The following is a 27,249-nucleotide window of genomic DNA, read 5'->3' as shown; positions in this document are numbered from 1 at the left end:
AACTCATTTTGCACCATTATTTTTTCCAGTTTTTAATTGTAACCAGTTTTTAAATCCATTAAAAATTATTTCCAACAAATGGCAAGTGTTTAAGAGGTTTAAAAGATTGATCTATACTATTCTATGCAAAGCAGAAATCCACTGGGGCTCATTGAAGTTCTTTCTAGATGTCGTTTCTTGTAGCAGGAGCAGTGTCTGAGACAAAGAATTACAAAACTACACAGGTTTTGGATTTTCCTTCTTCACCACCTCCACCACCTCCAGCAGCACTTTCTGTTAAAAAACAAGGAAGGAAAGTAAAATAAGTATTTTCTGTTAATTTTAGCTGCTCTAATTCCTTATTATGGAGTGCTGCTTTTATTTGATGCATATTATGTATGTTTGGCTGTCTGAAATTTCACTGCTTGTCTGGGATATTGGAATAAGAAACAATGACACGTTATAAATACATATGTGTATATAATGTAGGAGTTGATACCAACATTTCTCAAGGGACCAAACACACACTGAACCACTCTTACTGGAAAGTTTCAGTATTTAAAATACATGACTGTCCCACACATACAAAACTGAGGTATGCAAGCCATGCCAAAGAAAAAAATTCTTGAATCAATATAATCTGTGAATCTGTTTTTGAAGCAGATGATACAAAAACTCTAATTTGACCTAACTGCATAAACCTTTTTCCAAACCTGCATGAATCCCTTTGTAAATTCTAATTAAGAGAGAGAGACTTCTCATGTTTTTATTTACAGCTAGTGATTCTGTTACTCTCTCTCAAATGATGCCACAGATGTTCATTGGTCATAGTTAAGATTCTTTCAATGTAATAAACTGCATTTCCAGATTCACTTAAGGTAAGATACCAATATTAGAATTAAAACTTACATTTGAAAGCTGTGGATCACCATGTTACTAGGTCATTTTCGACCCTTTCCACCTGCATTGAAACATGTCACATGATCAGTGTCCTACCCTCTGTAATTTGTGGATATAATCAACACTATGTTACTAACTATGTATTTGATTTTCTCAGTTTAATACTGTATTTTGCTTTACTTCAGTCTGAACTTTCCACTGTAGTGGTTCAGCAAACATGTTTATTTTGTGTCTACTGGATGGCTAAGAATAGCCAGGTCAGTGTGTTCTAGAGAAACCACCATGGTTCAGCATGTATCAAATCTTTGTTTGTATGAACCGACTTAACGAACCCATATATTTACATGGCCTTGATTTGACAGGGTCAGATCTGTTCTTCACAAATGCCCATGGCCTCATTCCAGTGTGTGTTTTTAAAGGATTCAGAATGATTCCCTTTTGTTTTGTGTTGCCAATTATGATATGCAAAGGCCAGATCCTTGGATTCTGCACATCAGTCTGTCCATGCCTGCCTGTTTAAGGTTTCCTGTTTTCCTATGAGGAAAACACTTGATTCCAAATACCAATGATATAGGATGGTCCTAACTTCCAAGTGAGAGTAGAAATAACTGACTCTTCCTAAATTGATTATTTAATTTTTATTTAAGAAGTTTGTACCTAGCAGCATTGGATCTAAGTTTGGTAACTTTTTTTGGTAGTGTTCTTTGCTGAGAAAGCAAATGTATAAGGAGGTTTTAAATTGTGTAAGGAGGTCCCAGGTTTTGAATGGAAACTTTTCAGATTTTGTTTTGTTTTGCTGGTATTTCTGTAAAGATCAGATGGTTATGTTCCAGTGTAAGGAAAAAGTACTTTTTTCATACTGACAACCAGCTAGTTCTCAGCAATAAATGAATCTTAAATAAAGTTATGTGATTTCAAAAAAATGAAAGTGTAATTGAAAATAAACTTGGGAGCAAGTAGGAGGGTGGAATTTTTGTGAAAATATGTGTAAGTAGTATCACACTGTGAGCAGACCAAAATATTTGACTCATTCTATTAAACTCTTTCAAAAATCTGCTTTGATTAAATCATGTAACTTACAGGACTTCTTATACTACTTTGCAACAACTTTTTTTCTTTTTTTTATATTTACTTTTATTGTAACCTAGTATCAAATTTATAGGAGCCTATAACTATTTCACACCCTGACAGTAACTTGATGGGTGGCCTTGGATAGCTTCTATTTTGTGAAATGGGAATAATACTCACCTATTTGCCACAGATACTGATTAACAAATTATTCAGAACTGTTTTATATTTTAAAGATGTGTGAAACACAGAGTAAACTAACTTTTCTCCTTCAGACTAGCTGACCATATATCACTATTTTAATCACACATGGGTTTTTTTCATCTTTGAACCTGTTCAGTCATCTCAATCAATTGGCAGAGCTGTAGCTGCTGCTCCACATGCAATACAAAGAATAAAAGTAACTGACTCATTTCACTCAAGTGAGTGACAGGTTTCAAGTTTCTATAAAATCAGATTCTCTTCTAGGTTATGCTATGCAGAACCATGCTTCCAGTTTTAGGACTTGGTCTGTCTTTGGAAGATTAATGTTGAATTTGTTATATGAGAGAGTGTATTTCAGCCAAGAAACTGGTGGTAGGGAACTAGAGCCAAAAGCTTTATCTTAAACTTGGAAGAGAAGTGGAGATTGTCACTGTTTTTTTAATTTTCCAAATGCATACTCTGTTCCCTTATGTTTTTTCATTTTCAACTGAAAACAAAGCACCTGAATACATTTGAGGCTGATGCCATGCAGAATTTTGATACATATCTTGTATTTCAGATAAGCAAGGATTTAATTACATTCAGTTTCAAGTCTTTAGATAGAAGAAATGTTACATTCCCTTCACTTTTGTGGTGATCATATTATATAATTCTGCAGTTCAGAAAATGAGGTCAGTGTACTGGATTTGTGTAGTCTTTAAAGGTTACTTCTCTTTCAAGTAAAGATAAACCTAATTTGGCTCATTCAGAACTTGCATACCATTAGCATAAAGTTTAATATTGCACAACTGCACTGCATGTGTGAATTTGAGAGAAAGAGAGAATACGTTGGCTGCCATAAAAATATATGTAAATTAAAACCTAAGAAGTTACTTAACCTTTTTGGGCAGCTGCTTCTTCTTCCTTTTTCTTTTGTTCCTCAATAGCTTTCATCTTCTCTTCATATTCATCAGCTCGTGTTTTCCATTCAACTCTGTTGTTTTGAAGACCATCAAACATAGGTGTAATTTCCTTGTGAAACCTTGAGAATTCCTGTACAAGCAATTGAAATTAGTAAATTAGAAATTTGTAAGCACTGATTAATTTTTAGGTCTGAAATTGTAGAAATACTGTTGAGAAAACATTTCATTATTCTATTACATCTAATTCCAAGGCATATTGTTGGAAATACTGTGTTTGGATTATAATGCCCTATTGTGCACATAGTCTGTTAGGAAAATACTGAAATTATATGTTGCACATTTTAATATCTTCCTTAATCCCACATATGATTAGCCTGACTCATATAATACAACTGTGATACATGGTATTTTATCATATGATTATCAGTATCAGGATACAATTAAAAAGTCTGCTATCCTGTAATATATTCCAAGCAGATGGGGATATTTCTGAAGATGTTAAAAAATCACATCACATTTTTGCCTGTCATTTTTGAATAATATTAAAAACCAGACAGGGATAAAGAATGTAGTCATTTCAGTGCCTTACAAAAGAAACAGCATATTACATGCCTCAAATATTGCATATTCATATTCCCTATGCTGTGTTATTAACTGCTTTCTCTAACTATCCACATTGCTTGCTTATATTAAATGGGACTAGGAAGAATCAAGCTGGACTTTGTAACTCAGTCTTTCCAGGCAATAACAAATCCTCACCCTGAAATTTCACTGGGGTCTTCCTCTTTTATGAATTTGCTTCACATCTCTTGAATTTATTCTATGGGAACAATTCTTTGATGTAACAAAATACTGAAAAATTATGGTGGTTGTGATAGTGGTTCAGCCTGTGACCAAGAGTACTAGTGCTGTCTGGAATTTTTACTGCATTTTCTTATCACTAATTGTGCCATCAGAACTGCTGGAACAGGAAAACAAAACAAAATTCTTACCTTGTACACGAATGTACACACAAAGTCTATGAAACCAACTTGGAGCTTAGGTAGTTCATCTCCTTTGTTTCTGTCCATCATAGGCTAGAACAAAAGAGCAGTAATTTGGAATATGTAGATATCATGCTTTTTGGCATAGTGATCTCATAAGCATCATGGTTCATTATTTATTCAGTGTTTTCATAACAGTTAATATTGCTTAACACAGTGAATTTATTTAGTACTTACAATAGGTTGTTGCTGTAGCACAGTTCGTTCCAGGTCGCCTTGCTCCCAGAATTCATTTGCGACCATGAGGGCAACCTGAAGAGGTGCAATTCAATGAAATTGTGAGCATAAAATAGTAAATTTAAATAAATAGAACAAGGCTTTCCATAAAACATGAAAAGACCTACAGACACTGTCTGCTGTACTTAAAGTTTTTCCCAGAAAATTATCACTAGCAATATTTTGATGCATGCTGAGTAAATAACAGGTTATTGCCAACAGAAACAAGGCAACATTAGCAACATAAATCTTGTAATACCTGTAATGTGTATAACTTAAAAGAACAAGTATTTGCAGTTTTATTTTGATTATGCTTTGTTAAAAATATTCCTGTAAGGCTAAGTGACGAGCTTTAGCAGGTCAATAATACTGGAGTACTTGAAGTACTTATGTACCACTCTGTATTACAGAATTTTTGTGTGTTTAAGCTGCTTTGCAATGGCACCAAGATCTACAGAATAGACACAATTCAAACCATACTGTTGTTAAACCTGTGCCTTAAAAATAGCTGGAAAGTAGCAAAAGTTGTCTAGCAAAGAAATAATTGAGTGATATGTAAGGGTAGCTAGAACAGCTGCCAGAATCAGTGGTGCCAGTTTTAGTGGAAGCACAAGTAGAGAAGGGCTGACAGCTGCAGAGTGATTGGCCACCTACACTCACAGTGACAGAAAGGTAGAGGTTCTTTTCTGGAAGCAACAGGTACTTAAATATGCATCAAGTAATAATAAGTTAATTTTTTAATTGATCATGCACCAAATGGGTAATGAAACAAAGAGTAAATGCAGTATTGTCTACTTCAAAAGTACCTACCTTACTCTGCACTTCCCAGGGCTTGGTTATTGCAGACAGGTCACATCCAGTCATCATCATAGCCCTTTGAAAACAAAATCCAAAATAGGAGTATAGTTTTGGGTGTCAGGAAGATGGCACTAGACTCTTTTCAGTGCTGCCCAATAACAAGGTGAGGAGCAATGGCAATAGACTAAACCACAAGAAGTTCCACCTCCATGTGAGTAAGAAGAAATATTCATTGAGGGTAGAAGAGCACTGGAACAGGCTACCCAGGGATGTTGTGGAGTCTGTCTGGAGACATTCAAAACCTGTCTGGACCAGTTCCTGTGTAATGTACTCTAGGTCACCCTGCCTTGGGAGAGGGGTTGGACAGGATGATCTCCAAAGGTCCCTACCAACCCTAACTATCCAGTGCTAGGATGATTATTAAAAAAAAGAAAAAAAAAAGTCTAGGTGTTAAGGAATTTAAGGTGCCAAATGAATTAATATTTTGCACATTTTAAGAACATTTTAGGCATCAGTCTCTAAATTAAAATGATGGTTGTGCTCATCATTGGACAACAACTAAGTCTAAATTTGCATGTTTAGAGGCCCAAATTCTTTTAAAATCTAGTCCTAGATAATTGATTGAATAAGGAGTAAAATATTAACCACCTACATGATGACTTCTTTTTTCGTTGGGTCAATAGATATATACTTAATTGCCTGCTCTTCTGATTCCATTTTTTCAATTGCATCCACAATCTTTTGAAACATAGTTCTTTTCCTGTTAAAACAAACCAATAAAGCATATATTACTGAATGTGAGTTCCTGTATTAAAAATAAAATATAAAATCATATTTATGATATTTTTGCTTTTTCCAAGTACCATCCTAGTCACAGTAGTATCAAAGTAATACTTCCCTGCTGTTGAATGGAAATTTTTCAGGTGACCCAGACACTTTGATTTTGTTACATACCACTGGCATGTGAAATAGTATGTCAGAGTTCCTGACAAAGAAACAACCAATTTCCTACCTCTTCAGATTAAACTCTTTGGGGTGACATTCTTATTTTTTAGCATTACATGTTCGTTACTTCCTGTAACATACTGAATTGGGAAAAGTGAAGCAAATACTAATAGATGCTCTATCACTCCATCCCACCAAAAATCCTAAGAGTTACTAAGACCTGACTGAAAAGAACTATCAAAAACCTAAGCCCGTCTTGCTACTGCTTCATAAATCTTCTACTTTGTGGTTTGAATGAATGAAATAATGGAATTACTCTTCTCTAAATCTTAATAACTGCTATTAATTTCCTGAATTTTTACCTGTCTTCTGACTTTAAATTGTCCCAGACATAAAACAAAAGTTTCCACATATCTTTAACGAAGATACCCATTATTAAAGCACACTAATTCACTAACTTAAGAACAGAATTGATAGTTTGAAATTTGGAGTCTTTGGCATATTTAGCACTGGGAACAGTGGATGTCTGACAGGATGTTTTAATTTTCAGCATGCTCCTGATTACTCTGTGTATCTGTTGTATGGTATGTTAAATGTTGCCCATGCACACAACCTTACAATTAGGCTATTGAATGCACACTTCTGGAATACAGAGCTTGCTGTAAACAAAAGTATGTTAGAATGACCTACTAAATGTGTTATCTACTAAGTATCATATATATCCATGCATTCTCTAATTTGAAAGCTTATAATCCAACTGAGAATGTCTTGGTTTTTGCAAGAGTTAGACTCAATGACAATGTTAAATAGAGCTCTGTTCTCTGCATATAAATATCTTTGTATGCTGTAAATAAACAACTAAAAACTACAGTTATACATTCAATAGGACTGATTTTTTTCAGTAGGAAGTTATACAGAATTTAGTACTTACTTGAAATACAAAGCCAAGTCAGTTGCTATTATTGCAACTTCAAATAAGTGCAGAACGGTTTCATACTGGCGCTTATTTAGGTTCTGGAAGATGTTTAAGCTCTGCAAGGTGGAAAGTTTAGGATTTCAATTCCTTTCATAATACTGTCTTTGGTTTGTACTATACAGATTATCTCAAATAGGGTAACAAAACTGGCGGACTACAGTCCTTAAATTAAAATAGTGTTAAAATTAAAAATTCACATTCCATTAACCAAATTTTCCTGACTTTTTTAAAGCTTCCCGGTTCCCCTCTTCTTCCTGTTAAACTGGGTTGCCACAGTTGCCTGCAGCAGTGTGTGGGATCTACCATGGTATGTGCAATGTCCTTTTCCTCAGGCAAAGGGAATGAGACCATCATACAGCATTTTTTAAAGTGTCTTGGTTTTATTTCGTTCTTTAACAGAGACACAAGGCCTGCATGATCCAGGGCACAGTGATGCTGGTGAGAGCCTACAGAGGTCCTGCCAAATGCTCTGCCGAAGAGCAGGAGTCAGGCCCTGGCATCTCACATTTGACAAAGTACATTGCCATCAATAAAGGGAATGTTTTCATATCTTAAACCTTCTAGATTTTTTATTAACATAATGCTACTGCCAGTGTAAGGATTTATTCCGTGGCCTTGCCTTATGAGGTCAAGCAACAGCATCACCACAGGGATTAGAAGTGGAAAATGAGGGTGAAGTGGGCGCCTGCCTTTCTGCTGCACACAAGAGATGGAAGGGGTGCATATGTGCATGCCCTGCTGCTAAACCACCCTCCAAAATACATGGCAGAGAGTGTAAACAGTGTGCTTTGCAGCAGCCGGGCAGAGCCTGACGCCGCTGAGGGCAGGGTGGCCGGTGCCCAGTGAGGAGCCGGGTCCTGAGGGGCAGCTGAGCCTGGGGGCGCGGCGGGAGCTTCCCCCCGCTGCTGGGGAGGGCAGCTGGGGAGGGCTGCCCCATGCAGGAACGTCGGGAATGGAACTGCGGCAGAGCCTGCCATTCCCGGCTCTGTTAACCCTGAGGGGCAGCTGAGCCTGCATGGGCAGCTGGGGAGGGCTGCCCATGCAGTGACATCGGGAATGGAGCTGCGGCAGAGCCTGCCATTCCCGGCTTTGTTAACTAGGTCGGATGTGGGGCGGGTCTTGGCCTGAGGGCCTCTCCATGAACATCTTTTGTTCCTCAGCTGAATTCAGACCTCAAAAACCAGGCACAGCCGCTTAATGACAAGATTATATATATATATATATATATATATATATATATATATATATATATATATATATATATATATATATATATATATAACGTTTTCTGCGTTGGTTTCAATACCAGCTGTTTTGTGCAAACAGAAAAAACCTGAAGAGTGTGAGCAAGGCCCAGAGGAGAATCTTTTCTATCTGAGGTGAATCTGTTCCAGGACAGAATCACTGATGTCTCTCTAAAAGTGGAAAATGCATAAGAATTTTTCTTAAACTTTTGAATTTTAGCATTTCTTATGTGGACCTAGAGAAATGCATGAGACCCAGTGAAATTTGGAACATTGTAACTTAATTGGATCTTCAGTGTTGACTGATGTGAGCAGAAGGTCCATGATGTACCTCATCTTGCAGCAGGGTTTTACTGTACTCGAGGTGATGCCTTTCCAAAATGGAAGAGCCATGAAGTTTTGCCAGGGGAGCAGCTGACCTGTGGAAAAATAAGAAATCATTTAGAGCATAATATATATAAATATAATTTGAAGGCAATACTTTTTATTCGGGTTTCATATTATTGGTATGATAGTGTAATCTGTATAAATTACCTATTGGTATGATGCAGAGAAAAAACCCCAACTTGCTTCCCTTAATTTTTGTAACTGTGTAATGATGGAACTTGGAGAGCGCTGGGTGTCAGTGCCACTAAAGTCAAGGTCATTTTTAGATGCCTCAAAACTCAAAAACTTTGGTATTTAAAATATGGCTTCATTTTGTCCTGCGTGTTCAGTTTTGCTGTTTGTTTAATCTATGCTCCTTTTAGGTACCTTAAAAGTAGCCTTTATCCATCTTTTAGTGTTTATTCTGCGGCATGGCCTGTACGTCTGTAATGACTGGGCTGTGTGCCCTGGGATTCTAGTCAACTGTAACTTAAATCTGAAGTAACAGAATGTGCTGGTTTTGCACCACACAAAATAATGGAGTTTAATTCCTCTAATGCTCTTGGGCTACTTCACTCCCCAAAATTGCCTTTTTATGGGCAGCAAAAGTCCTGATAGCTCAGGTTTGTTCTGTTTTACCACAGGTCTTAAAAGCGTTCCCCTCATATTGGACTAAGCTTCAAGAAGAGGAAATTCTGCATCAGATTATGGTTGTGAGATGAAGGCAGAAGCATCCTACTTACATGGGCTCCAGGTAGTTCTACATGCTTGGAAGTGTATTTTCCTCCTTTTTCCCTTGGTTTATAGCTCTGTTTCCCAGATAACCTAAGGTGGATTGCTACATGGCACCCCTATTTGCTGATGTGATTAGGACTATTGTCGTAAAGCCTGATGAGTTCTATAAATAGCTTTACTGCATATGACCTCATGTAGAGGGCTTTCATCTAGGGAAGACCACAGTGGAAAGATTACAACCCTCATTAAACTTGTTTGGATCAGAGGCAGTCCATTGAATAAGAATCAGGATCTGTCTTTCTCCTTCCTACGTCACCTGGAGAATCCCTGGGAATAATCAGAAAATCCCTTTGCGTCACTGCTCTATCACACAGGCTGAAAAGGCTGAAATGTGAGCAGTGGATTCAGGGTCAGAAGGGTAGGATCAATCACTCTGGAGATAGGGTTGGTGGAAACTAGCCAGAAAATGGTAATCTTCTGATACATTCTAAGAATGTATGATGACATTCTAAGAAATGTGTTCTCTGGATAGCACATGGAAACAAGCCCACACAGATCACATAAAATACTAAATGGTAGGGTGTTCACACCTCAGGAGAAGAGTGAGTGTCACCATGATACATAATGTTTTAATAGAAGGGAAAATTTAAATGAATTTACGTTTTTTTCATAACAAACGAGGTAAAAATCACAAAGAAATCCTTTAGACTATTTTCTCAGGATGTATTACAGCATGAATTGCAAAGCTTGAACCTTATGATATGATAACTTCTGGGCCTGTGGACCCAGCAGAAGAATTCAAGCTTGTTGACTCAGACTTTTGTGTAACATAGGAAATTACATCTCAGGAAAGGACCTATATCAGGAAACAGAGTGTGGGGAAGAACAACTGAACTAGTCAAATTAGACAGTGGAAAACAGCAAAAAATTCTGTTTCACTCTAGATTGGCCCTTGTCTATATCACATCTTAAATCACTTTCCAGAAAAGTGCTTGCGCCCTGTCTTGAAAAAGTAATCCAATTACAGATTTTAATTTACTTTACTAATTTCTTTGTGTCCTCATGCACATGAAGCTCTGTCTGCTACAATCCAAGCATTGCTAGAGTTTTAAAAAGCTAGAGTCTTAAAAATGGATTGCAGCTTCAGGAGATCCTTCTAAGATTCTGCCTTTGCATTTTGTCTTTGTGTTTCAGCTGCCTGAAGTGCTCTGGGGCAGAAATCTTCTGTAGCATAATTATTTATTCATGAGTATGGAATAGATGAGTATGGAATAGATACCTTATATTCTTGCAAGTTTTGACATTTTGAAATTTGTTTTCCACTAAAGGGAGCACATTTACTTATATTTGATCACTTATACTTACTTCATTTGATACAGGTTATTGGTCCCTCTGTGATCAATGTCATGGCAGAAAGCAGCAGCAACCATGGCAAAGGCTTCTAAATCAGTATAGTATTTCTTTATTTTTCCTGTCTGTAAAAGAGAACAGATAACTCTGAGCATGTGTCTTCCTGAATTTTCCTTCTGCAGTTGAAAGAATACTACTAGTTAATGAATTTGGGGTTAATATTAGCAGCATTACCATCAGCAGAGTAAACATTGTTTGTCCCACATTGAAGCCATGTCTCCAGTTGTGGTAAGTGATATCCCGATAACCTTTCCTGACCGTGTACATCCATCTTGTAAGGACCTGTTGGGAACAAAAGGGAACAGACAGCTGTTAATTGAAACAGAACCAAGGAACTCCCATTAAATAACTAGAATATACTATGAAATTCTAGAATATACAATGATTTTTTTTTAATTTTGTAAGTTCTTTGAAAACAAATGTTTTTCATTAAATTAAACATAGAAACAGCAAATTTTTCTAACATAAATGCATGTGGATTTAATTCCTTACCTATCTTACACAATGCAGGATTAATTTGATGTTTTTCTGACAAATGTGTTTCATTGAGAATGGAATATTGTTAAACATACCATTAATATTTTAGTATTGCCAACTTCTAGATTAAAGCATGTAAAACCAGATTTTTTCTTCTATTTAAAAGTAAATAGAAACAAGAAAAATAAACCAGACCTCAGCTGGGACTTTGAATTTTTCAACAACATTTATCTCAAAGAACAGTCGTATTCCACAAGTTATCAGGCCATGCTCTGTAACAGGGAAGTCACTGAAGCGGAATTCATACAGTTCTAAATCTTTTGGATCGGGTAATTCTTCTTTCTGTTAGGAAATAACAAAAACAAGGGGTTTTCTGTCAAGAACAAAGATGGAAAAGCTTTTTTAATTTTCTTCAGTAGAAATACTGTTCAAGGACAGTATGCTTATTATGTCTTCAAAGGTCTCAGGTGTCAGTATGAACTAATGTATATTAAATTATGAAATACAATCACGATACTACTGGCTTTCTTCTCAAAATTAGTAGATAAAAGCCTTGGGCAAATCCTACTCTGAATTCCAACAAAATGTGTTGTAAGCTTCTCAACATTTCCTTAGTTTAGAAATCTTGGTCCTTGGAAATTATTTTCCTTGGTATAAAACCCCATGATTCTCCCACTTTTAGCCTGATCTCAAGGCTACATTCATCTTTTTCTCAGCCAAATTAAATTGCCCATTTTGTATATATGATACAGAGTCACACTGAATAGCCTAACTGGTAATAGTGCTATTAGTGAACTGTTGTCTAGCACTCTTCATCTCTCTCAAAGCCTAGAGAGAGCAGCATCTGATTTTAAAGAGTGTGTTCCAATCCAAACAAAAATTCTTCAAGGAAGTCTGATGCAGCACAAAAATAGCTTATATTATCACAATTACTCCCTCCTCAGTAGTCTATAAAGGATCTTCTCTTTATAAAGAAAAAATACAACTGAATGCATGCATATATTTCAACAAATAAGGCTATCATCCCTTTCCTTCTCCCTGTGTTTTTCCTTTATATCTACGCAGATCTGAGATCAAGGACAAAGAAACCTAGACCAGTGTTGTTTTAAGACCCATTACTTGGTGAATCATCAGATCTAGAAACACCTGCTTTATCCTATTAGTTATCTGGGATTCCAGGTCTTATAACAGGATAAAACACTTGCATGTAGCCTTGGCAGTGCAGAAGATATTAGACCTTTGAATTTGTGACTCCACAATGTTGAAAGAACAAATTGGTTTTTGTAGATTTAAAAATTCATACTAGTATTATGTTTTTAAATTTAAAGCCTGTATCAGAATAATCAGATTTTGCTCTACCCATGGAAAAATTTTATATTGTCTATTATTTTTGAAGATTTTCATGCTGCTAAATTAAATTTCCTTTAAAAGGCATGTGAAGCTACACACTGTCTGTTGATGTTTTTTTTCACCACTTGCAAGCTGTGTGAGCATCTGTTGTGTGGAAGCCAGTAAAACATTAACACCAATGCATTCCAGCGTGCATGTATACATAATTAAAAAGAATTTAAGGAGATCTTTTCCCTATGGCTATGTGTACATTAGCAAATGTGGTATAATAGGAGGAAACATGTCAAGTGGTTGGTACTGGAAGTCAACAGTTTTGTGTGTATTTTGACCTTTTTTCTTCAACCTAGCTCTGTTTTGATCCATTAACAGTGGAAGTTCATTCAGTGTTTTCATTCAGAGCACATCTTTGCTCTGAATTTGAGGGTTTTTCTGATAAAGTAGGGCAATTAATGTGCTCCAGGACTGTTGAAGTGCACTAAATGGGCAAAAATAGGAGCTTTCTTCCAAAGACAATGCCTTTCTAGACTGAAATACTAAGGCAGCCAGAGGACTGCACTACAAACTCATTTTTGTTTTAGTAGCAGCAGAGTAGTAGAGCAGAGGACTCATTAGGCCAAATATGTTTTGTCTCTGTGGAGTCACAGGTCACTGTCTTTAGACCACTCTACCTACAGAAATGAAGGAAAAAATAATCTGAAAGTAAATTTGTTCCACTGGACACTGCTACCTACATTCTCTTACCTACAATGCAAGTAGCCTCACCACAAAAAATATTCCTTTTTTTTATTTTCAGAATTAAATACATTAAATTCAGTTATAGATATAGCATTTTCCCTATGAATATTTTGAGAAATGTAACACTTTAAATGTTAATTAATATAAAAATGTCTATGTGACTGTGACTGTCCAAGTATCTTAATGTACCTTTGTGACAGTATGCTTCCCTTTGGGTAGCAGTGGGGTCTGCACAAAGAAGGACAGAAGAGGGTGAAGAAGAGGTGTTACTAAATCAACTCCATCTAGCCTGTGGAACTGATAGCTAACATTGATTGTATTCATCAGGATTTCACCATACACAACCTTTTCTATGATGAGGACACATTACTCTCTGATATAAATACACCCCCTGAATTTTCAGTGAAATGACTTACCAAAATCCTGATGAGATCCTTTTGATCGCATTCATCTAAACTTTTTGCATTCAATTTCTCCTTGTATTTCTAAAAATGAAAAAGAGAAAGAAAATTCAGGTTTTGTACAGTTAAGTGTCCTGTTTTAATTTTGTGGCTGTGGACAGAAACTTACCAGGATAGATTCAACTTCAGCAGGGGTGGCCTTTGTCTGGTACATAAGCATTTCCTGAGCAATGTCTTTCCTGTTCTCAAGTTTGTTCATTTTGTCATAAGTGTCAGTATTTAAAACAGACCACCCCAGGAACTGTGTGAGAGTCTGCAACAAAGTCAAGTAAAGCAGAGATGATGCCATGACAACAGAATGAACGTAAAAATTTGAACTTAATTTCCTTCAAGTCCCATTTCTGTTAGTGCCCTTTGAAAAGCAAGGTACCACTCTATTTGTTAGAGGCCTTTATCTTCCTTCAGCCAGTTCTGTTAGCACTCACAGCTTCTAATGACATTTGGCTCATTAAGTAATTAATATTCCCATTTTCAATACAGGACTTTGAGGCTTATGAAGCTTAAGTCAAGTGGGTGGACTTGGGTACACTGTGGAGAATCTTACCTTGCCTGAGTGCATGCGATTATGAATGCTCTGTGAACTCCCATGGTCACAGGCTTGGCATCCATTGGCAAGCAGCACACCATACCTGCTTACCCACTGCTACTTAGGACATGCTGACCATCATTAAAAAGTCAAAGGATTAAAAGTAAAATTATAAGCAACTTTTGTTTATTGCTGGAATGCAAATGATCACTTAAAAATTTTCAGGTTTATAAAGCGAGATAAAATCTCAGATTCTTAAGAAACTGCATTGTGAAGAAGATAGACTGTTGGCTAGATGTTAATATGGCCTATTTGAAAAATTTTGACATATAAAAATGACTTTTTACTGCAATATTTTAACATCACATATCTCCTCAAACCCTTTAATCCTATTAAGCTTACTTCAGTGATCTGTTCATCATACTCATCAAAAGGTTTTCCATCTTTCCTGTTGTAAAATGTTGCAACTCCCACAATTTCTTCTTTTTTGTTGACAATAGGCAATGACAAGACATTCTTGATAACCCATCCTGATTCATCCACTGGTCCTTTCTGTAGGAAAACCAAAAACCAGGAAATGTGTATTTCTTTGAAAGTAATAATACAGCTATGGACATAAGCAATGTAGCAAAAATTTTTTTTTGTGCATCACAATCAAATGAGAAATTATTTATAAAATTATCTGTATAACCTATTAATGACAAGCACTAGAATATTTTTCTACAAAATTTATAATTATTAACATTACTGAATTTACCTGAAATGTGAAGTATTCATCTGCTGGTGCATTCATCATGTTACAAATCTACAGCATAAAGAAAATGACACATTGTTGAAATGGAATATAATGTGCATCAAAATTTGGTCTAATAATTTTTAAAGGAATATTTATTTTCTAAGCCAGCAATAGTAAGCATCCTAGCTAGCTACAGAAACTAAAACTGTTCCTCTTAAATTAGATGTGGTTGCTCTAACAGACAATTTTGGAACATTTGTAGCAAAGTCCCTCAGTGTCTCACAGTGCAAAAGCATAATGCTTAAGAAAATCACTTCCAGTTTAAAATGGCATGGGGGTTTCTAGAAATAAATGAGTACTAAGGGCTCTATTAAAAATGTTACAGGGTTACCCATAGCTGTCATACATCCTGACTTTGAATTACGTATGTCTATGCAAGAAGATATAGGAAATTAAGAAAGATTTAAAACCTTGCGTGTGATGATTTTCTTGCTTTGACATTTTTTGTGACATTTAGCACACCAGGAAAGTGACATCAGACACACATATTATTCCTCTGATATCATCACAATCTGAGAGAAATTATCCTGCTATTTTCACCATTTGTGCTGATGCTTTGCCTCCATCCAAATACTGATTGAAATTATTTCACTGGAAGCATCATAGTATTTTTGCAGAGGATTTTGGTCATGGGGAGGTTTGGGGGGTTTTTTGTTCAGTCAGATGATTTAAAATGCTAGTTTTTAGTTTTGCTATGAACTTACAAGACCATTTTCAGCCACATATGTTGGCAATCCACTGACAAGACACCAGTGATCTGCTGGAGGTGACCTTTTGAGAGACAATGAAATTAATTTATTTCTACAATGTAGGCATTCTATTCTATCCCAGAAATGTTTAATTACCACATATTCATCATCTGCCAGTGAATACTCACGGAATGACTTTGATTTCTTCTTGTCCATGTAACAGATAGTCAATAATCTTATAGAAGTTGACTTCCTAAATAAAAATATAAAAACATCTAGGTGACTTGTAGAACTTCAGTATCAAACTTAAGATTCATAAAAAGAAAAATGAACATCCTCACTCGTCCATCAGGTGTCTTGGGGCCTTTGTAAGGCTCTGCCTCCCCCAGCCGGATTGGCCACTCGTCATAGAACTCCTGAGAAAATGATACACAGGGAAAAGGAAAAAACAAATCAGTTCTGGGTTCATAGATAACATCACATCTGTGTATTACAGTTTGATTTTGATTTTTATTTCTACTTAGCTTACAATGGTCATATTTCAGATAGTATTAAGAAAACATTGGTAATTATATTCCAGACAAGAAATGTTTGCCAGCTAATTGCAGGCTAATCTTATCCCTAAATAGTTGCACAGCTTAATTGTTCTTTTAGCAGGTAGATGTTTCTAAAGCAATAATCAGACCTGCACCTCCACCCTTTCTTGCATGGAATTATGAATATGAAAAATTATTACAGAATTGGCCTTTATGTTTATTTTGATTGTATCCTTTGCCATATTTATATTTTGCATGTAATCTTTGTAACATTGTTAGGTTTTAAATAAATTATCCCCAAGAGTTAGAAAGCATGGGAACTTTGTGTCTTGGAGACTTCATGTTAGGAGTTTCTAGCAAGTAGGAAAAACAGTTTTTACCTTCTCCTTAGTCATGTCCAGCAGACCAACAGAGTATCTTTCACAATTCAAATACATTCGAATAGTGTACAGTGCTTTATGAAACTGTCGTTCTATATCTGTTAGCTCTTCAAATACTTTGTTGGCAGACCACAAAAGCATCTATTTACAACAAAAGAGAAGGAGGATAAGGTTCAGAACAGTAAGAAAACATAAACATATGAATCCTAGGCATTCCAGAACGAAATTATAAAGTGTATCACTGTTAACAAATTTTAAAAAGAATAGATAGATTGCATCCTTACTTCAATAAGATTGCAAGTTTATAAAATAGTGGGAATGATAATTCTTTCAGAGAAAAATGAACTATTTTTATTAAAAAATGCTTCTATACCTGGCTTTTTCGTGATTCGATATTGTGGAGATACGACGTATGATTATTTCTTATCATCAAAGACATAAAGTTGAGGTATTTTTTAAATACCTAAAAATGACAAAGATCAAAAATTAAACAAAAGTATTAAATTAAGATATAGAGTCACTCAAACTACTTGTTGAACTAAAAGCTGTGTTATTGTGTGACATTTTACCTCTTCATCCTCTTTTGAGAACTCAGGGGCATTTAATTTGTTGAGTGCCATCACAACAGCAAGCACCTCTTTACCCTGTGTAATTGCCGTTGCCAACATATTGACTGTTTTATAACCAGTTTTTTTGTCCATGAAGTCAGAAAAATGGTTGTTCTGAAAAAAAAGGGGAAAAATCACAAGTTAAATGCAGAACAATTACCATGCCAAGAGCAAATGATCATTTTATTTGGTAACTGATGTTTGCAATGCTGTGAGCACTGTTTCACAGTGCAGCAGGTTCATACTCGGAAAAACCCACTATCATTACTTAACTTGATCTTACAGAGTTATATGTACAAGCTTAACTGAAGCATTGGTTATGAAGGTAGCCTCTGAAACCAGGTTTTGTGCAGGTTATAATTATTATAATTATTTTATTATAATACTGAGGAATTAAAAATATGGGAAATACATGATCTTGTGACTGCCTGGGAATCTAATCTATATGGTTTGCATTTTAGAGAATTACTTCATATCTGTGTTAATATTTATTATTATTGTATTATTTCAGTAAATAAAATTCATTATGCATTTCCCTCATACAATATTTAAAAGTACCTTCCGTCCTGTATAAAATACTTATGGCAGAGAAGCATCCCCAGCAGGTATTCCCCTAGCTGACCTGTTTCTTATTTCTTCCTGTCTGACACACTCCCATCCCTGTTGCTCCCAGTTCTACAGCTCTTTTGGTGAAAGCAGAGGATATAGGTATAGGATATAGGTATAGGATATAAGACCACAGCTGCTTTTGTTGAGTGTGTGATCCTGTTGGAATGAGGCCATGTGACTAATGAATGAGCCACAACTCAATACTCCATATTTACATTTTCATCCTCAAAACCAAATGCTGAGGAGGGTTTAGCAAAAGCCATTATTTTAATTTTTTTAATGTAAAAATGTTGAGAAGCTGGTTCATGCTTCATGGATAGCTCATATTATTTATTGCATATATTAACTCATATATTTATTTCCTCATATCCAAGAAATTCTTGGTGTTTTCTTCAAAGGCTTTAGTGTTCTCTTTAATTTAATAAAAAAGGGATTTAAACATTTCCAGGGAAATCTGTTTGTCAAGGGTTGTTATGTTTTGTTATGTTATTAAGAAAATAGATCTGAAGTGAGTTATGATTTAGAGGTTTGAAATCTGTTGAGATGTGCATACTGAGAAATGCCATGGTTCTACTAAGCAGCTAAAATAGCCAGACTCTGTCTTCACAGAGCCTTTTCCATCCCCTCACATTTCACTGCTAACATGTCAGTACTCAAACCTCTCCAGAGATGAGCGCTCAGCTCACTCATGCTGCATGTCTATGCCCAGAGCTGCACACACTGCTGCTATTCATTACTGCCTTAGCTTAGGCAGCTGACATCTGCCTGGTGCATCCCACGGTGTCCTCCTTGCTGACAGGCTGGAGAATATTGCAGGATGCCACATCATGGAACTTCAGCTTTCATAGAGTACACATAAAGCTTCTTAAAGAAAACCCCAAACAAATAAGCATTTTCTAGGTTATAAAATCAAGCATGACAATGCTTGGAAGTGGCAGAACTAAAACTGTTTGCTTGTTATTTAGATTTTTCCTCTTAATTCTCTTTCACCCCTCTTCCCTCTAGCAATTGTTTCTAGTATAGGCTGAATTTATAACATATACAACTCTAACAAGAAAGAATTTTTTTATGTCATCAAAATATTAGGGTTTGGGCTTTTTCCTTGTTTTTCATAGTCTTTAGGCAGTCCATCTTTTATGTTTGCATTTTATATTTCCTTCTAGGGCTGCATTTCAGCGAAACAAATTAAATGTCTGGAAGTAACTCTTAAATATTGTATTTATGCCCTGGGCTCTCTTACAGAGAATTGATTCCCTTAAGGACATAAATCATCCCCATAAATCTCATTCAATGTATCAGGCTCCATTTAGGTTCCTGGAAAATGTAGCCACTTTTGAATATATTGTCCATGTGAAAATGGGACGCTTTCTCTGTTTCCAACAAACTGCCTGAGTTGTTATTTTCTGTTTTTCTCAGAGAAAGGCATGGGGGCATCTCCTGTAACAGACATCCAAAGAAAATGCCAGGCAATCTGTCTCTTCTGTGTGAGAATCAAATACTGTCCTGCAGCCTGCTAAACAAGTATGTAATTACATGGAAATATTTGTTTTTCTGTGGGATGTATTATCTACCCACACAACCATTCTGGACTTGGGTGTGGTTTTGAGCTTCAGGTTTTGCATTTCTGACTGTTTTAGCCATTGAAAACCCAGTAAATTAGACAGGTAACTTGACCCTGTTTTGAAGTCCCTCTGTGTCACTAAGGGCATCTAGTGTTCCTAGTGAGGCCCAGGTTCCTGGGTTTAGGATACTGTGTTATTCCTGTGAAGAAATAAATAAACACTTCAGACACTCCTGGATTTCTGAACACTTAAAAGGGATCTGTAGACACCAAATGAGATGAATCAGCAGGATTCAGCTGCTGTGTCTTACTTTGTTTAATAATGCCAGAATGAGGGTAGAAGCAGCGGTGATCAGAAGTGTTCAGAAGAAGCACTTTGGTCATGCAATTTTTGCAAAGGATAGAAACATTTTAATACAAGTCTCTGTTAATAAACAGAAAGTTTAGTAATCACAAGCCATCCTGTGCCTAGACAGTGTGAAGCAGAAAGATAAAAATACCTTCTAATGAATTGGCAGCATTCCCACAGCACATACAAGAACTCCTGTCTCCCATGATTTGCACATACAAACAAAATGTTGTTCTTGGATTTAGGCTTTTCATTAGTGGATATTTTTTACATAATTTCTAGGAGTTTTGAAGCCTTTATTTCCAAGAGAGTTGTAAAAATATTTTCTCTTGGGAACGTAAGCGCTTTCTTTTTTTCCAAAGAAGATCACTCTTCACAATATCTAAGGAATCATGTTCATAGAAAAATAAGCAAGAAATGTGGTCTGCAGTACCAGAGCCAGAAGAACATCTTGGTGCTTCCATGACTACATAAATGTAGAAACTTAGTTTACTTGAGCCTGATCTTATGAATCAAACTATCTTTTAGAACAATGTTTTGAACTTTCAGCTCTCAGTTAAATCACAAAATAGACTTTAAAAGAGAAATTATGGAAAAGAAATCTGCTGCTAACTCCCCAACTGTAGTACATTTGCAGACATTTCCTACTAGCTCCATTTACTGTTGAGATTCCAAGCCATTTACTTTACAATGATCAGTTCTTTTAAAAGGCCCTGAGGCATGCAATATATCCTGGATTTGCAAAGCCAGCACCAGAGTCTAGCTAGCACAACCAGTTAGCACAACCCTTTTGATGGAGGAATGTTTCCTAATATCCAATCTGAACATCTCCTGGCACAACTTGAGTCCACTTCCCGTTGTCCTACTATTTGTTATTTGGGAGAAGAGGCTGACCTTTCAGGGATTTGTAGACATTGATAAGGCCCCTCTAAGCCTGCTTTTCTCCAGGCTCAACCCCCCCAGCTACTTCAGTCACTCCTCACAGGACTTGTGTTCCAGATCCTCCTTCAGCTTTGTAACCCTGCTCTGGAGATGCTCCAGCACCTCAATATATTTCTTGTAATGAGGTGCCCACAACTGGGCACAGGATTCATTGTGCGGCCTCCCCAGTGCTTGGTACAGGGCAGCAATCTCTGCCCCAGTCCTGCTGGCCACACTGTTTCTGATCCAGGCCAGGATCCCTTGGCCTTCTTGCCCAGCTGGGCACTGCTGGCTCCTGCTCAGCTGCTGCTGATCAGCACCCCCAGGCCCTTTTCTGCCCGGAGCTGTCCAGCCACTCCTCCCTGCGCTGCTGTCTGAGGCTGAGGTGACCCAGCGCACAAGGGTAAGATTTAATCCTGCAGGTGAGGAGATAGAACCAAGACAGCAGATGTCTGTTGATGTCTGTTCTCCTCCACCTCTTTCCCCTTGTAAAGCACAGAGGAAGAAGGGGTTACTGTGACCCCTTGCAGTTATGACTATTTTGCTCCTGTTGGGTGGGAGGTTCTGGTTTGGATAGATGAAATCAGACTGTACATATTTCTTTGCATCATCTCCACATGTTTCTGGTTTTCTTTCTGGTAGTTTTACAGCATTTTACTATCTTCCTGATTATTTGTTCTTCCACTTATTGTCTTGCATTTGGCTCAAATTTCTCAAAATTTTTACCACTTGGTAGGTGATAATAATGTGTTATAATGCTTCATCTCTTACTTCTACTTAGCCTAATTTCAACTTACAAATGTTTTTGTTTCATAATGATATAATTGGGTATGAATAGAAAATAAAAAACACATACCATCTACCCGGCCCTTTCTTGAGCCACACTCCAAAAATTTCATATTGTCAGGGATGTCAATTTTATTTTAAGATACAACTCACTAGCATTACAAAACAAATTGATTTTGTTATTGTCAAGATGACTAGAGTTATGTCCCTGAAATGCTTGCTTGCTATTTGCCATATGTAGTGATTATTTTGTGACTTGAAATTGGATTTGTATTATATTAATTGCTTTTTCACATAAAACAAGAAAATCAGATAAAAGGGAGCTTTTAATTTTCATTTTTAATGTACTTTTTTCCTTCAGTTTTGGAAACTTTCCTGTTAGAATAGTAAATAAAGGAAAGAATTTATTGGGGTTTTTTTCTGGAAGGCACAATGAATAAGAATGCTTTCCTGTATTAAAATATTCTGGTAAATTGACTAAATCTTTGCCATTATAGAAGATTGGAATGTGTTTCAATTTTTCCAGTTAATATTTGTTGAGTATGAGTTTCTGGCAATCTGGTGTTTATTATGAAGATAAGATAAAATGGAGGAGCAGACATTAACATTTACAGTGCATATTCTTCCCGTGCAAAAAGCTACCTCAGACAGCCTGGAGTCTGGGGACCAGAACATCCACATTAATCTGAAACTCCTGTCAGTTTAGACAGGCCTGGAATTAAAGTCTCTCCCACTCTTGGGTTAAAGTGTAGAGCTGCTATTCTGAAGCTGGATCAGCTTACAAAGGGATGATACCAGTGCTTGCAACTTGAAGATGTGTTTAAGTTGATTTGTACCATGGGTTTCCAGTGGTTAAATTAGGTGCAACAACAATCACTCTTCTGGCTGTTTAATCTCAGTTGGAATCTCCCATGGTCTCTTGTTTCTTCACTTCACTGGGAGTTGTGAATTGCAGTGCAAGACCTCTAAAAATGATGGCTAGTTTCTTCAGCATCAAAATATTTCAGCTCCTTTATAGATCTAATCCAAAAGCCTTCACTTTTTTTGAAGCATTTCTCACCATTTTTATAATTTTATACTCAAGTAAAACAAACAATATTATTTCTTGAGTTTCCAGTCCTTAATTAAATCCTTGTTTTCAAATACCTTTGAACTGAAAGGAACAGTGCAATAATTTAAATAGGTTATGGATTAAAGCAAATATATAAAGTCTTTATTATTGATTCTTACAAGCTGAGAATATGAGATTTTGATTCCCCAAAAAATACACACTCCTTGTAGAAGTATTTTTTAGTTCTTAGTTTTATTTGGAAATAATGCCTTGGAGAAAAATGTAAGGCAATTGTATTCTCCTTTATAATGTTGTCTGTGTTATCAGTTACTGTTAAAAGAATATTAATGGACATATCAATTTTTTTGTAGTTTATTATTTTAGTTTGTAATATTTGAGGCACATAATCTGCTATACACTGTGAATAATGTAAGACAAATTATTAGGGGAATGGTCCTGCCTGGCCTCCTGTTTCTCACAACTATGAAATCCTGGATTAAACACTATTAGCTCTCACAGTCAACAGGTCCATAATCTTGTGGGGAGGAGACTGACTACTAAGTTAATTATCAAAGGTCTGTATCTTTCCCTCTGCTTTTCTTTTCTGAAGCATTAGTCAGGATGAGGAGCTTCCTCACGTTTATTGGTACCTTTCCAGTTAGAAGGAGATAATCCCTAAAGAACCGGTTACCAGGCACTAAAAGTGGAGTCATTTATTTTTCAATGATTTATTGCTGTTGTGATCTTTTATTGCATTTACTTTTGTTATAAAGGGGTAATGACTGAAGCATGAAAATGTCACACCATGCCTTTGTCAATGTTGTCATGTACTTAAGACTTAAAAAACACTATGCTGTTTGGATATGGACCATGTCAACAGTAAAAAGTGGATAGAAATAACATTTTTAAAGTACTAAAGCCAACTAAAGATAATCATTGTGCATTTTGTATTCTGACAAGGCACTAGGGGAAAATTTCTTCTCTGACTTAACTCTTCCTGTCATTTTTTGTTCCTAATGTGGATAGCAGACAACCTTGTTTGACTGAAGTGTATATGTAGTTAACTGAAAAATAATTATCCTTTCTAAAATGTGATAAAGACTTCAGTGGCTGCATATTTCTGCTGCCATGGACTAATTATATGCTTTAAACATTAGTGATTCAAGCTGCAATTCTGGGTTTGCTATGGAGATAAAGATTCTGGTGACATAATAGGGAGATCTGCTTGTGTGAGGAGTGTGAACTTGGACATTGATTTTTTGTACTCAAAGAATGAAAATCCTGACATTTTTGAGATCTTTAGGGCTGTTTTTAAATATCAAACCTTGGTTCCAGAGAAGTCTCTGGGAGTTTTGCAATTATGTAATAAACTGTCAATATTCCAATGATATTTAGTTACCAAATTTAGATTAATGAGACCCTAGTTGAATTGCATTTTTAAATGTGTGGCTAATGGCATAGACCTCAGTAATCCTAAGAGTGTAAATGGGTGCCTAAGTAAAGATTACCTTAGAATGATTGAATAGTAACAGATACTCAGATGACGTAAATTATTGAGCAAAAAAACACCTAGCAGGATTAGATGGACAGAAAAGTTATCTTACTTAAGCATGTATAAATAATACTTGTCACAAAATTTTGAACAAATCCTATTGCAAACACAGAAATATTTGGTTAGCCCTGCTCTGGGCACCTCTGACATAATGATATTAAGAAGCAGTGCAGTGTCTGATAGGAGGCACATCTTCCCTGATCCTCCTGATCTTTTCTCATGTAATCAGTCTTATGAACTTGGACGGATTATCCTCCAATCTCCCCACGTGGTGGTAAGAGGCAATAAATCAGACACTTCTTGTCAGAACAGCAGCCATTGAAGAAAGGATATTAGTGGTCAGTTGAAAATGAACTGATGGTTTTCTCAAATCAGTCAGTCTTCTGTTTGCCCCTGTGATTCCTACTTACATCTGAGGCAGTTTACTGTACATTGGAATGTTATTTTCCTATATATAAGCATTCACTTGTTTCTAAGCTTTAAAAGTAGCCCATTATAACTTTTAGCATGATAAAAGATAATTTTTGTTTACCTCCTGCAAAACATAGTTAATTGCAGTGTATAAATATTTTGATTATTTGCATGGAGCATAGGACACAGTAGTGGTTTCTATCTCTTAAATATTCTGAAATTTTAAATTGACTGTATAGGAAATACTGCGAATTCAGACTGTTGTCTTTATAATTATCTCAGCACCATTTGATTATGTTCAACATAGGACTAAAAAGAAATGAAGATGGCAGCATTTGATGATGCAAGGTTAGTTATTTTTAAGGAAATCTTAAAATTCAAAGCATGTTCGAACTACATGTCCCCATGTATTTCAAAGCAGTTTCTAAAGCAGAACTCATGCATGTTTCACTTTTGTTAGGTCACTCACCATTTTAATTAACATTTGTAATAAATAATAATAATAATAAAAACTAAAATAAATAAATAATGTAATAAATAAACTCTTGTCCGCACCTTAAACAAAGAAGGTGATTTAGCACAGATTCAACAGGAACCTCAAAAATTTCAGAACAGCTCTGACTCAATAATTTTCTTCTATAGATGGTTTTGAACAAAAGCCCTGGATCCAGACATACTCAAAATCCAACCCATTTTAAATCAAGCACTGACATAAAGCTGAATGTGTATGTTGACATCGTCTTCCTCTGTCCTCATTCACTTACTAATAAAGATACTTCTTCATTACAAAAGCTGCAAATTAAATGATTCAGAGATGCATGCATGGCAGCATGAAATGATACCAGAGAACACTTGCAAGCCCATACTGGAAAACAGAATACAAGCCTGCCTTGTTCAGCAGAAACTCAGGTACTTAATGGTCTCTATTAATCTAATACTCTCCTCCATTATTATAGTCACTGACATTACAACTACTGCAAGGACACTGAAAACACCTAACTAGGCAACTTTATGTGGTTCTATTGGATTTTAAGCCATCTCTGCTGATGCTTTTCTCATGTTATTGGTCTGGATTTCTGTCTCAGATTTTTCTGAAGAACAACTTTTTACCTCAAACTCTGGGCAGGAAGAAGTGAATGCACAGAATCCCATTCCCCAAGAGAAGTCACTTACCTTTGTCACATCAGGTATATTAAAAAACTTCTTGGTATGAGCAACCCATCCCACTATCCCAATGTCCAGAGGAAAAACAGTCTCATTTTCTGGTTTCACCAAATTCTGCTCATAGCTGGAAGTTGGAGTGATATCAAGAATCCTGGAGGCTACCTCTGGAGTACCATTTCGGGAGCGACAAATGAACAGACTACACCGATCAGCTGCCAGCAGCTGTGCCAGCCTCTGCAGGACCTTGTGCACCATCTTTTCCATAACACATGCCTCATCCTGAAGTTCTGATACCAACTCAAAAATTATGTTACTCTCCTCCAGACGGGACATTTCTTTGAAGCTGACTCCTTCCTTCACATCTCCAGGGTTCACGTTAAAGATGCTTCCCACCACTTCAGGTCTCATTTTTCGGTCGAAATACTCCTTGGCAAACTGGGGATTGTTCTCCAAGTATTTTTCAACGGCATCTTTATTTACCTCACCCATTTTTGCTGGATTTTTCTTAGGATTTCTTTTAGAACTGCATCACCATCAAAGCAGGAATGGCAGCAAAAAGTCCTAACCTGTTACTAGTAAGAAAAATGTACTTTGTACATATTGTATAGCTCACAGACATAATGCATTCATCTTCCTCTGTGGCTTCCAAGCCTTCTGATACTCTTGAGATATGACAGAAGGCACTGGCTTAGCATCTTCTTAGTGTGAGATCTTGGAGGCCGCTAATTAAAGAGATGTCAGGACACTAAACCCCTGAGCATTCTTAGCTCATAAATCCTCAGGGAGCCATTTTAGCATTCTAAACTAACCAATTAATTCTTATAAAATTGTCAGATGTGTAGATATGTGTACCTGTGCGTTATCTCCTTCATTCACTGTATATATACTGTGCTGTGTACACAGAAGTTCCTATTAAAACTTCATATGAGAAATTCCACCCAGATTCTTACCCCACATTATACACGTGCACAGATGTACACACGTGTATTTGTGGGAGGCACTTAAGGGCAGGAAAACAGAATGTTATGGAGAAATCTTCTAAAGGTTAGAACTTAGCTTTCCTTGAAATAGTCAGGAGATGATAGAAATTGGATTACTAAAAGTAAATAATTATGAAGCTATACATGAATAAAATGTGTGAAATTCTTAAGACCTTACAGAAGTCTGAGCTTGCTCAAGTGCTCAAATGATTTACCTAGGTGAAGATGGAATAAAAGAATTAGAATGTGACTTAGCACAGCCAGAAAACTGATTAAATTCAAACTGAGGAAACAGTAAAATTTTTATTCTGTAAGCATAAATATCCAGTCAAGGTCTACATTTCTTCAGAAAAAGTTGGAGATGTCAGTTCTATGAAATAGTGCAAAAAGGATAATAACTGACAAACATTAGGCAAAGAGGGAATCTTGAGTCTGGTCACAGATATACCACAGATAACCATATATCTACATAGATACAGATATATGGTTATACATGTTTAAAGTCTCCTGCCATTAGAAGT

The 27,249-nt window shown here is 36.3% G+C and overlaps 1 protein-coding gene across 2 annotated transcripts; it reads right to left on the bottom strand.

Annotated features, from left to right (window-relative positions):
* Positions 1-208: 208 nt before the first annotated feature.
* PDE6C (phosphodiesterase 6C) lies at positions 209-26,237 on the bottom strand. 2 transcript variants are annotated; one of them, XM_063162843.1, is made up of 23 exons: positions 25,758-26,237; positions 17,306-17,458; positions 17,110-17,199; positions 16,737-16,877; positions 16,162-16,236; positions 16,009-16,073; positions 15,836-15,902; positions 15,093-15,140; positions 14,738-14,887; positions 13,919-14,062; positions 13,765-13,833; positions 11,459-11,605; positions 10,961-11,068; positions 10,742-10,851; positions 8,607-8,694; positions 6,987-7,087; positions 5,763-5,870; positions 5,123-5,186; positions 4,274-4,348; positions 4,046-4,129; positions 3,030-3,183; positions 2,210-2,216; positions 209-269 (listed from the first exon to the last, which is right to left on the bottom strand). In XM_063162843.1, exons 1-23 carry the CDS (start codon positions 26,235-26,237, stop codon positions 209-211), a joined length of 2,589 nt encoding a protein of 862 aa, XP_063018913.1. The 2 variants fall into 2 exon arrangements, with proteins under 2 accessions (XP_063018913.1, XP_063018915.1); XM_063162845.1 differs by lacking the exon at positions 2,210-2,216 and having other exon boundaries at positions 209-273.
* Between the last annotated feature and the right edge of the window lie 1,012 nt (positions 26,238-27,249).

The sequence above is a fragment of the Melospiza melodia genome, chromosome 9 (genome assembly GCF_035770615.1).
Source record: "Melospiza melodia melodia isolate bMelMel2 chromosome 9, bMelMel2.pri, whole genome shotgun sequence".
In the NCBI taxonomy this organism is placed as follows: Eukaryota; Metazoa; Chordata; class Aves; order Passeriformes; family Passerellidae; genus Melospiza; species Melospiza melodia.
Note: the sequence above shows the minus strand (reverse complement) of the source record. Positions and strands in the feature narration are given on the sequence as shown.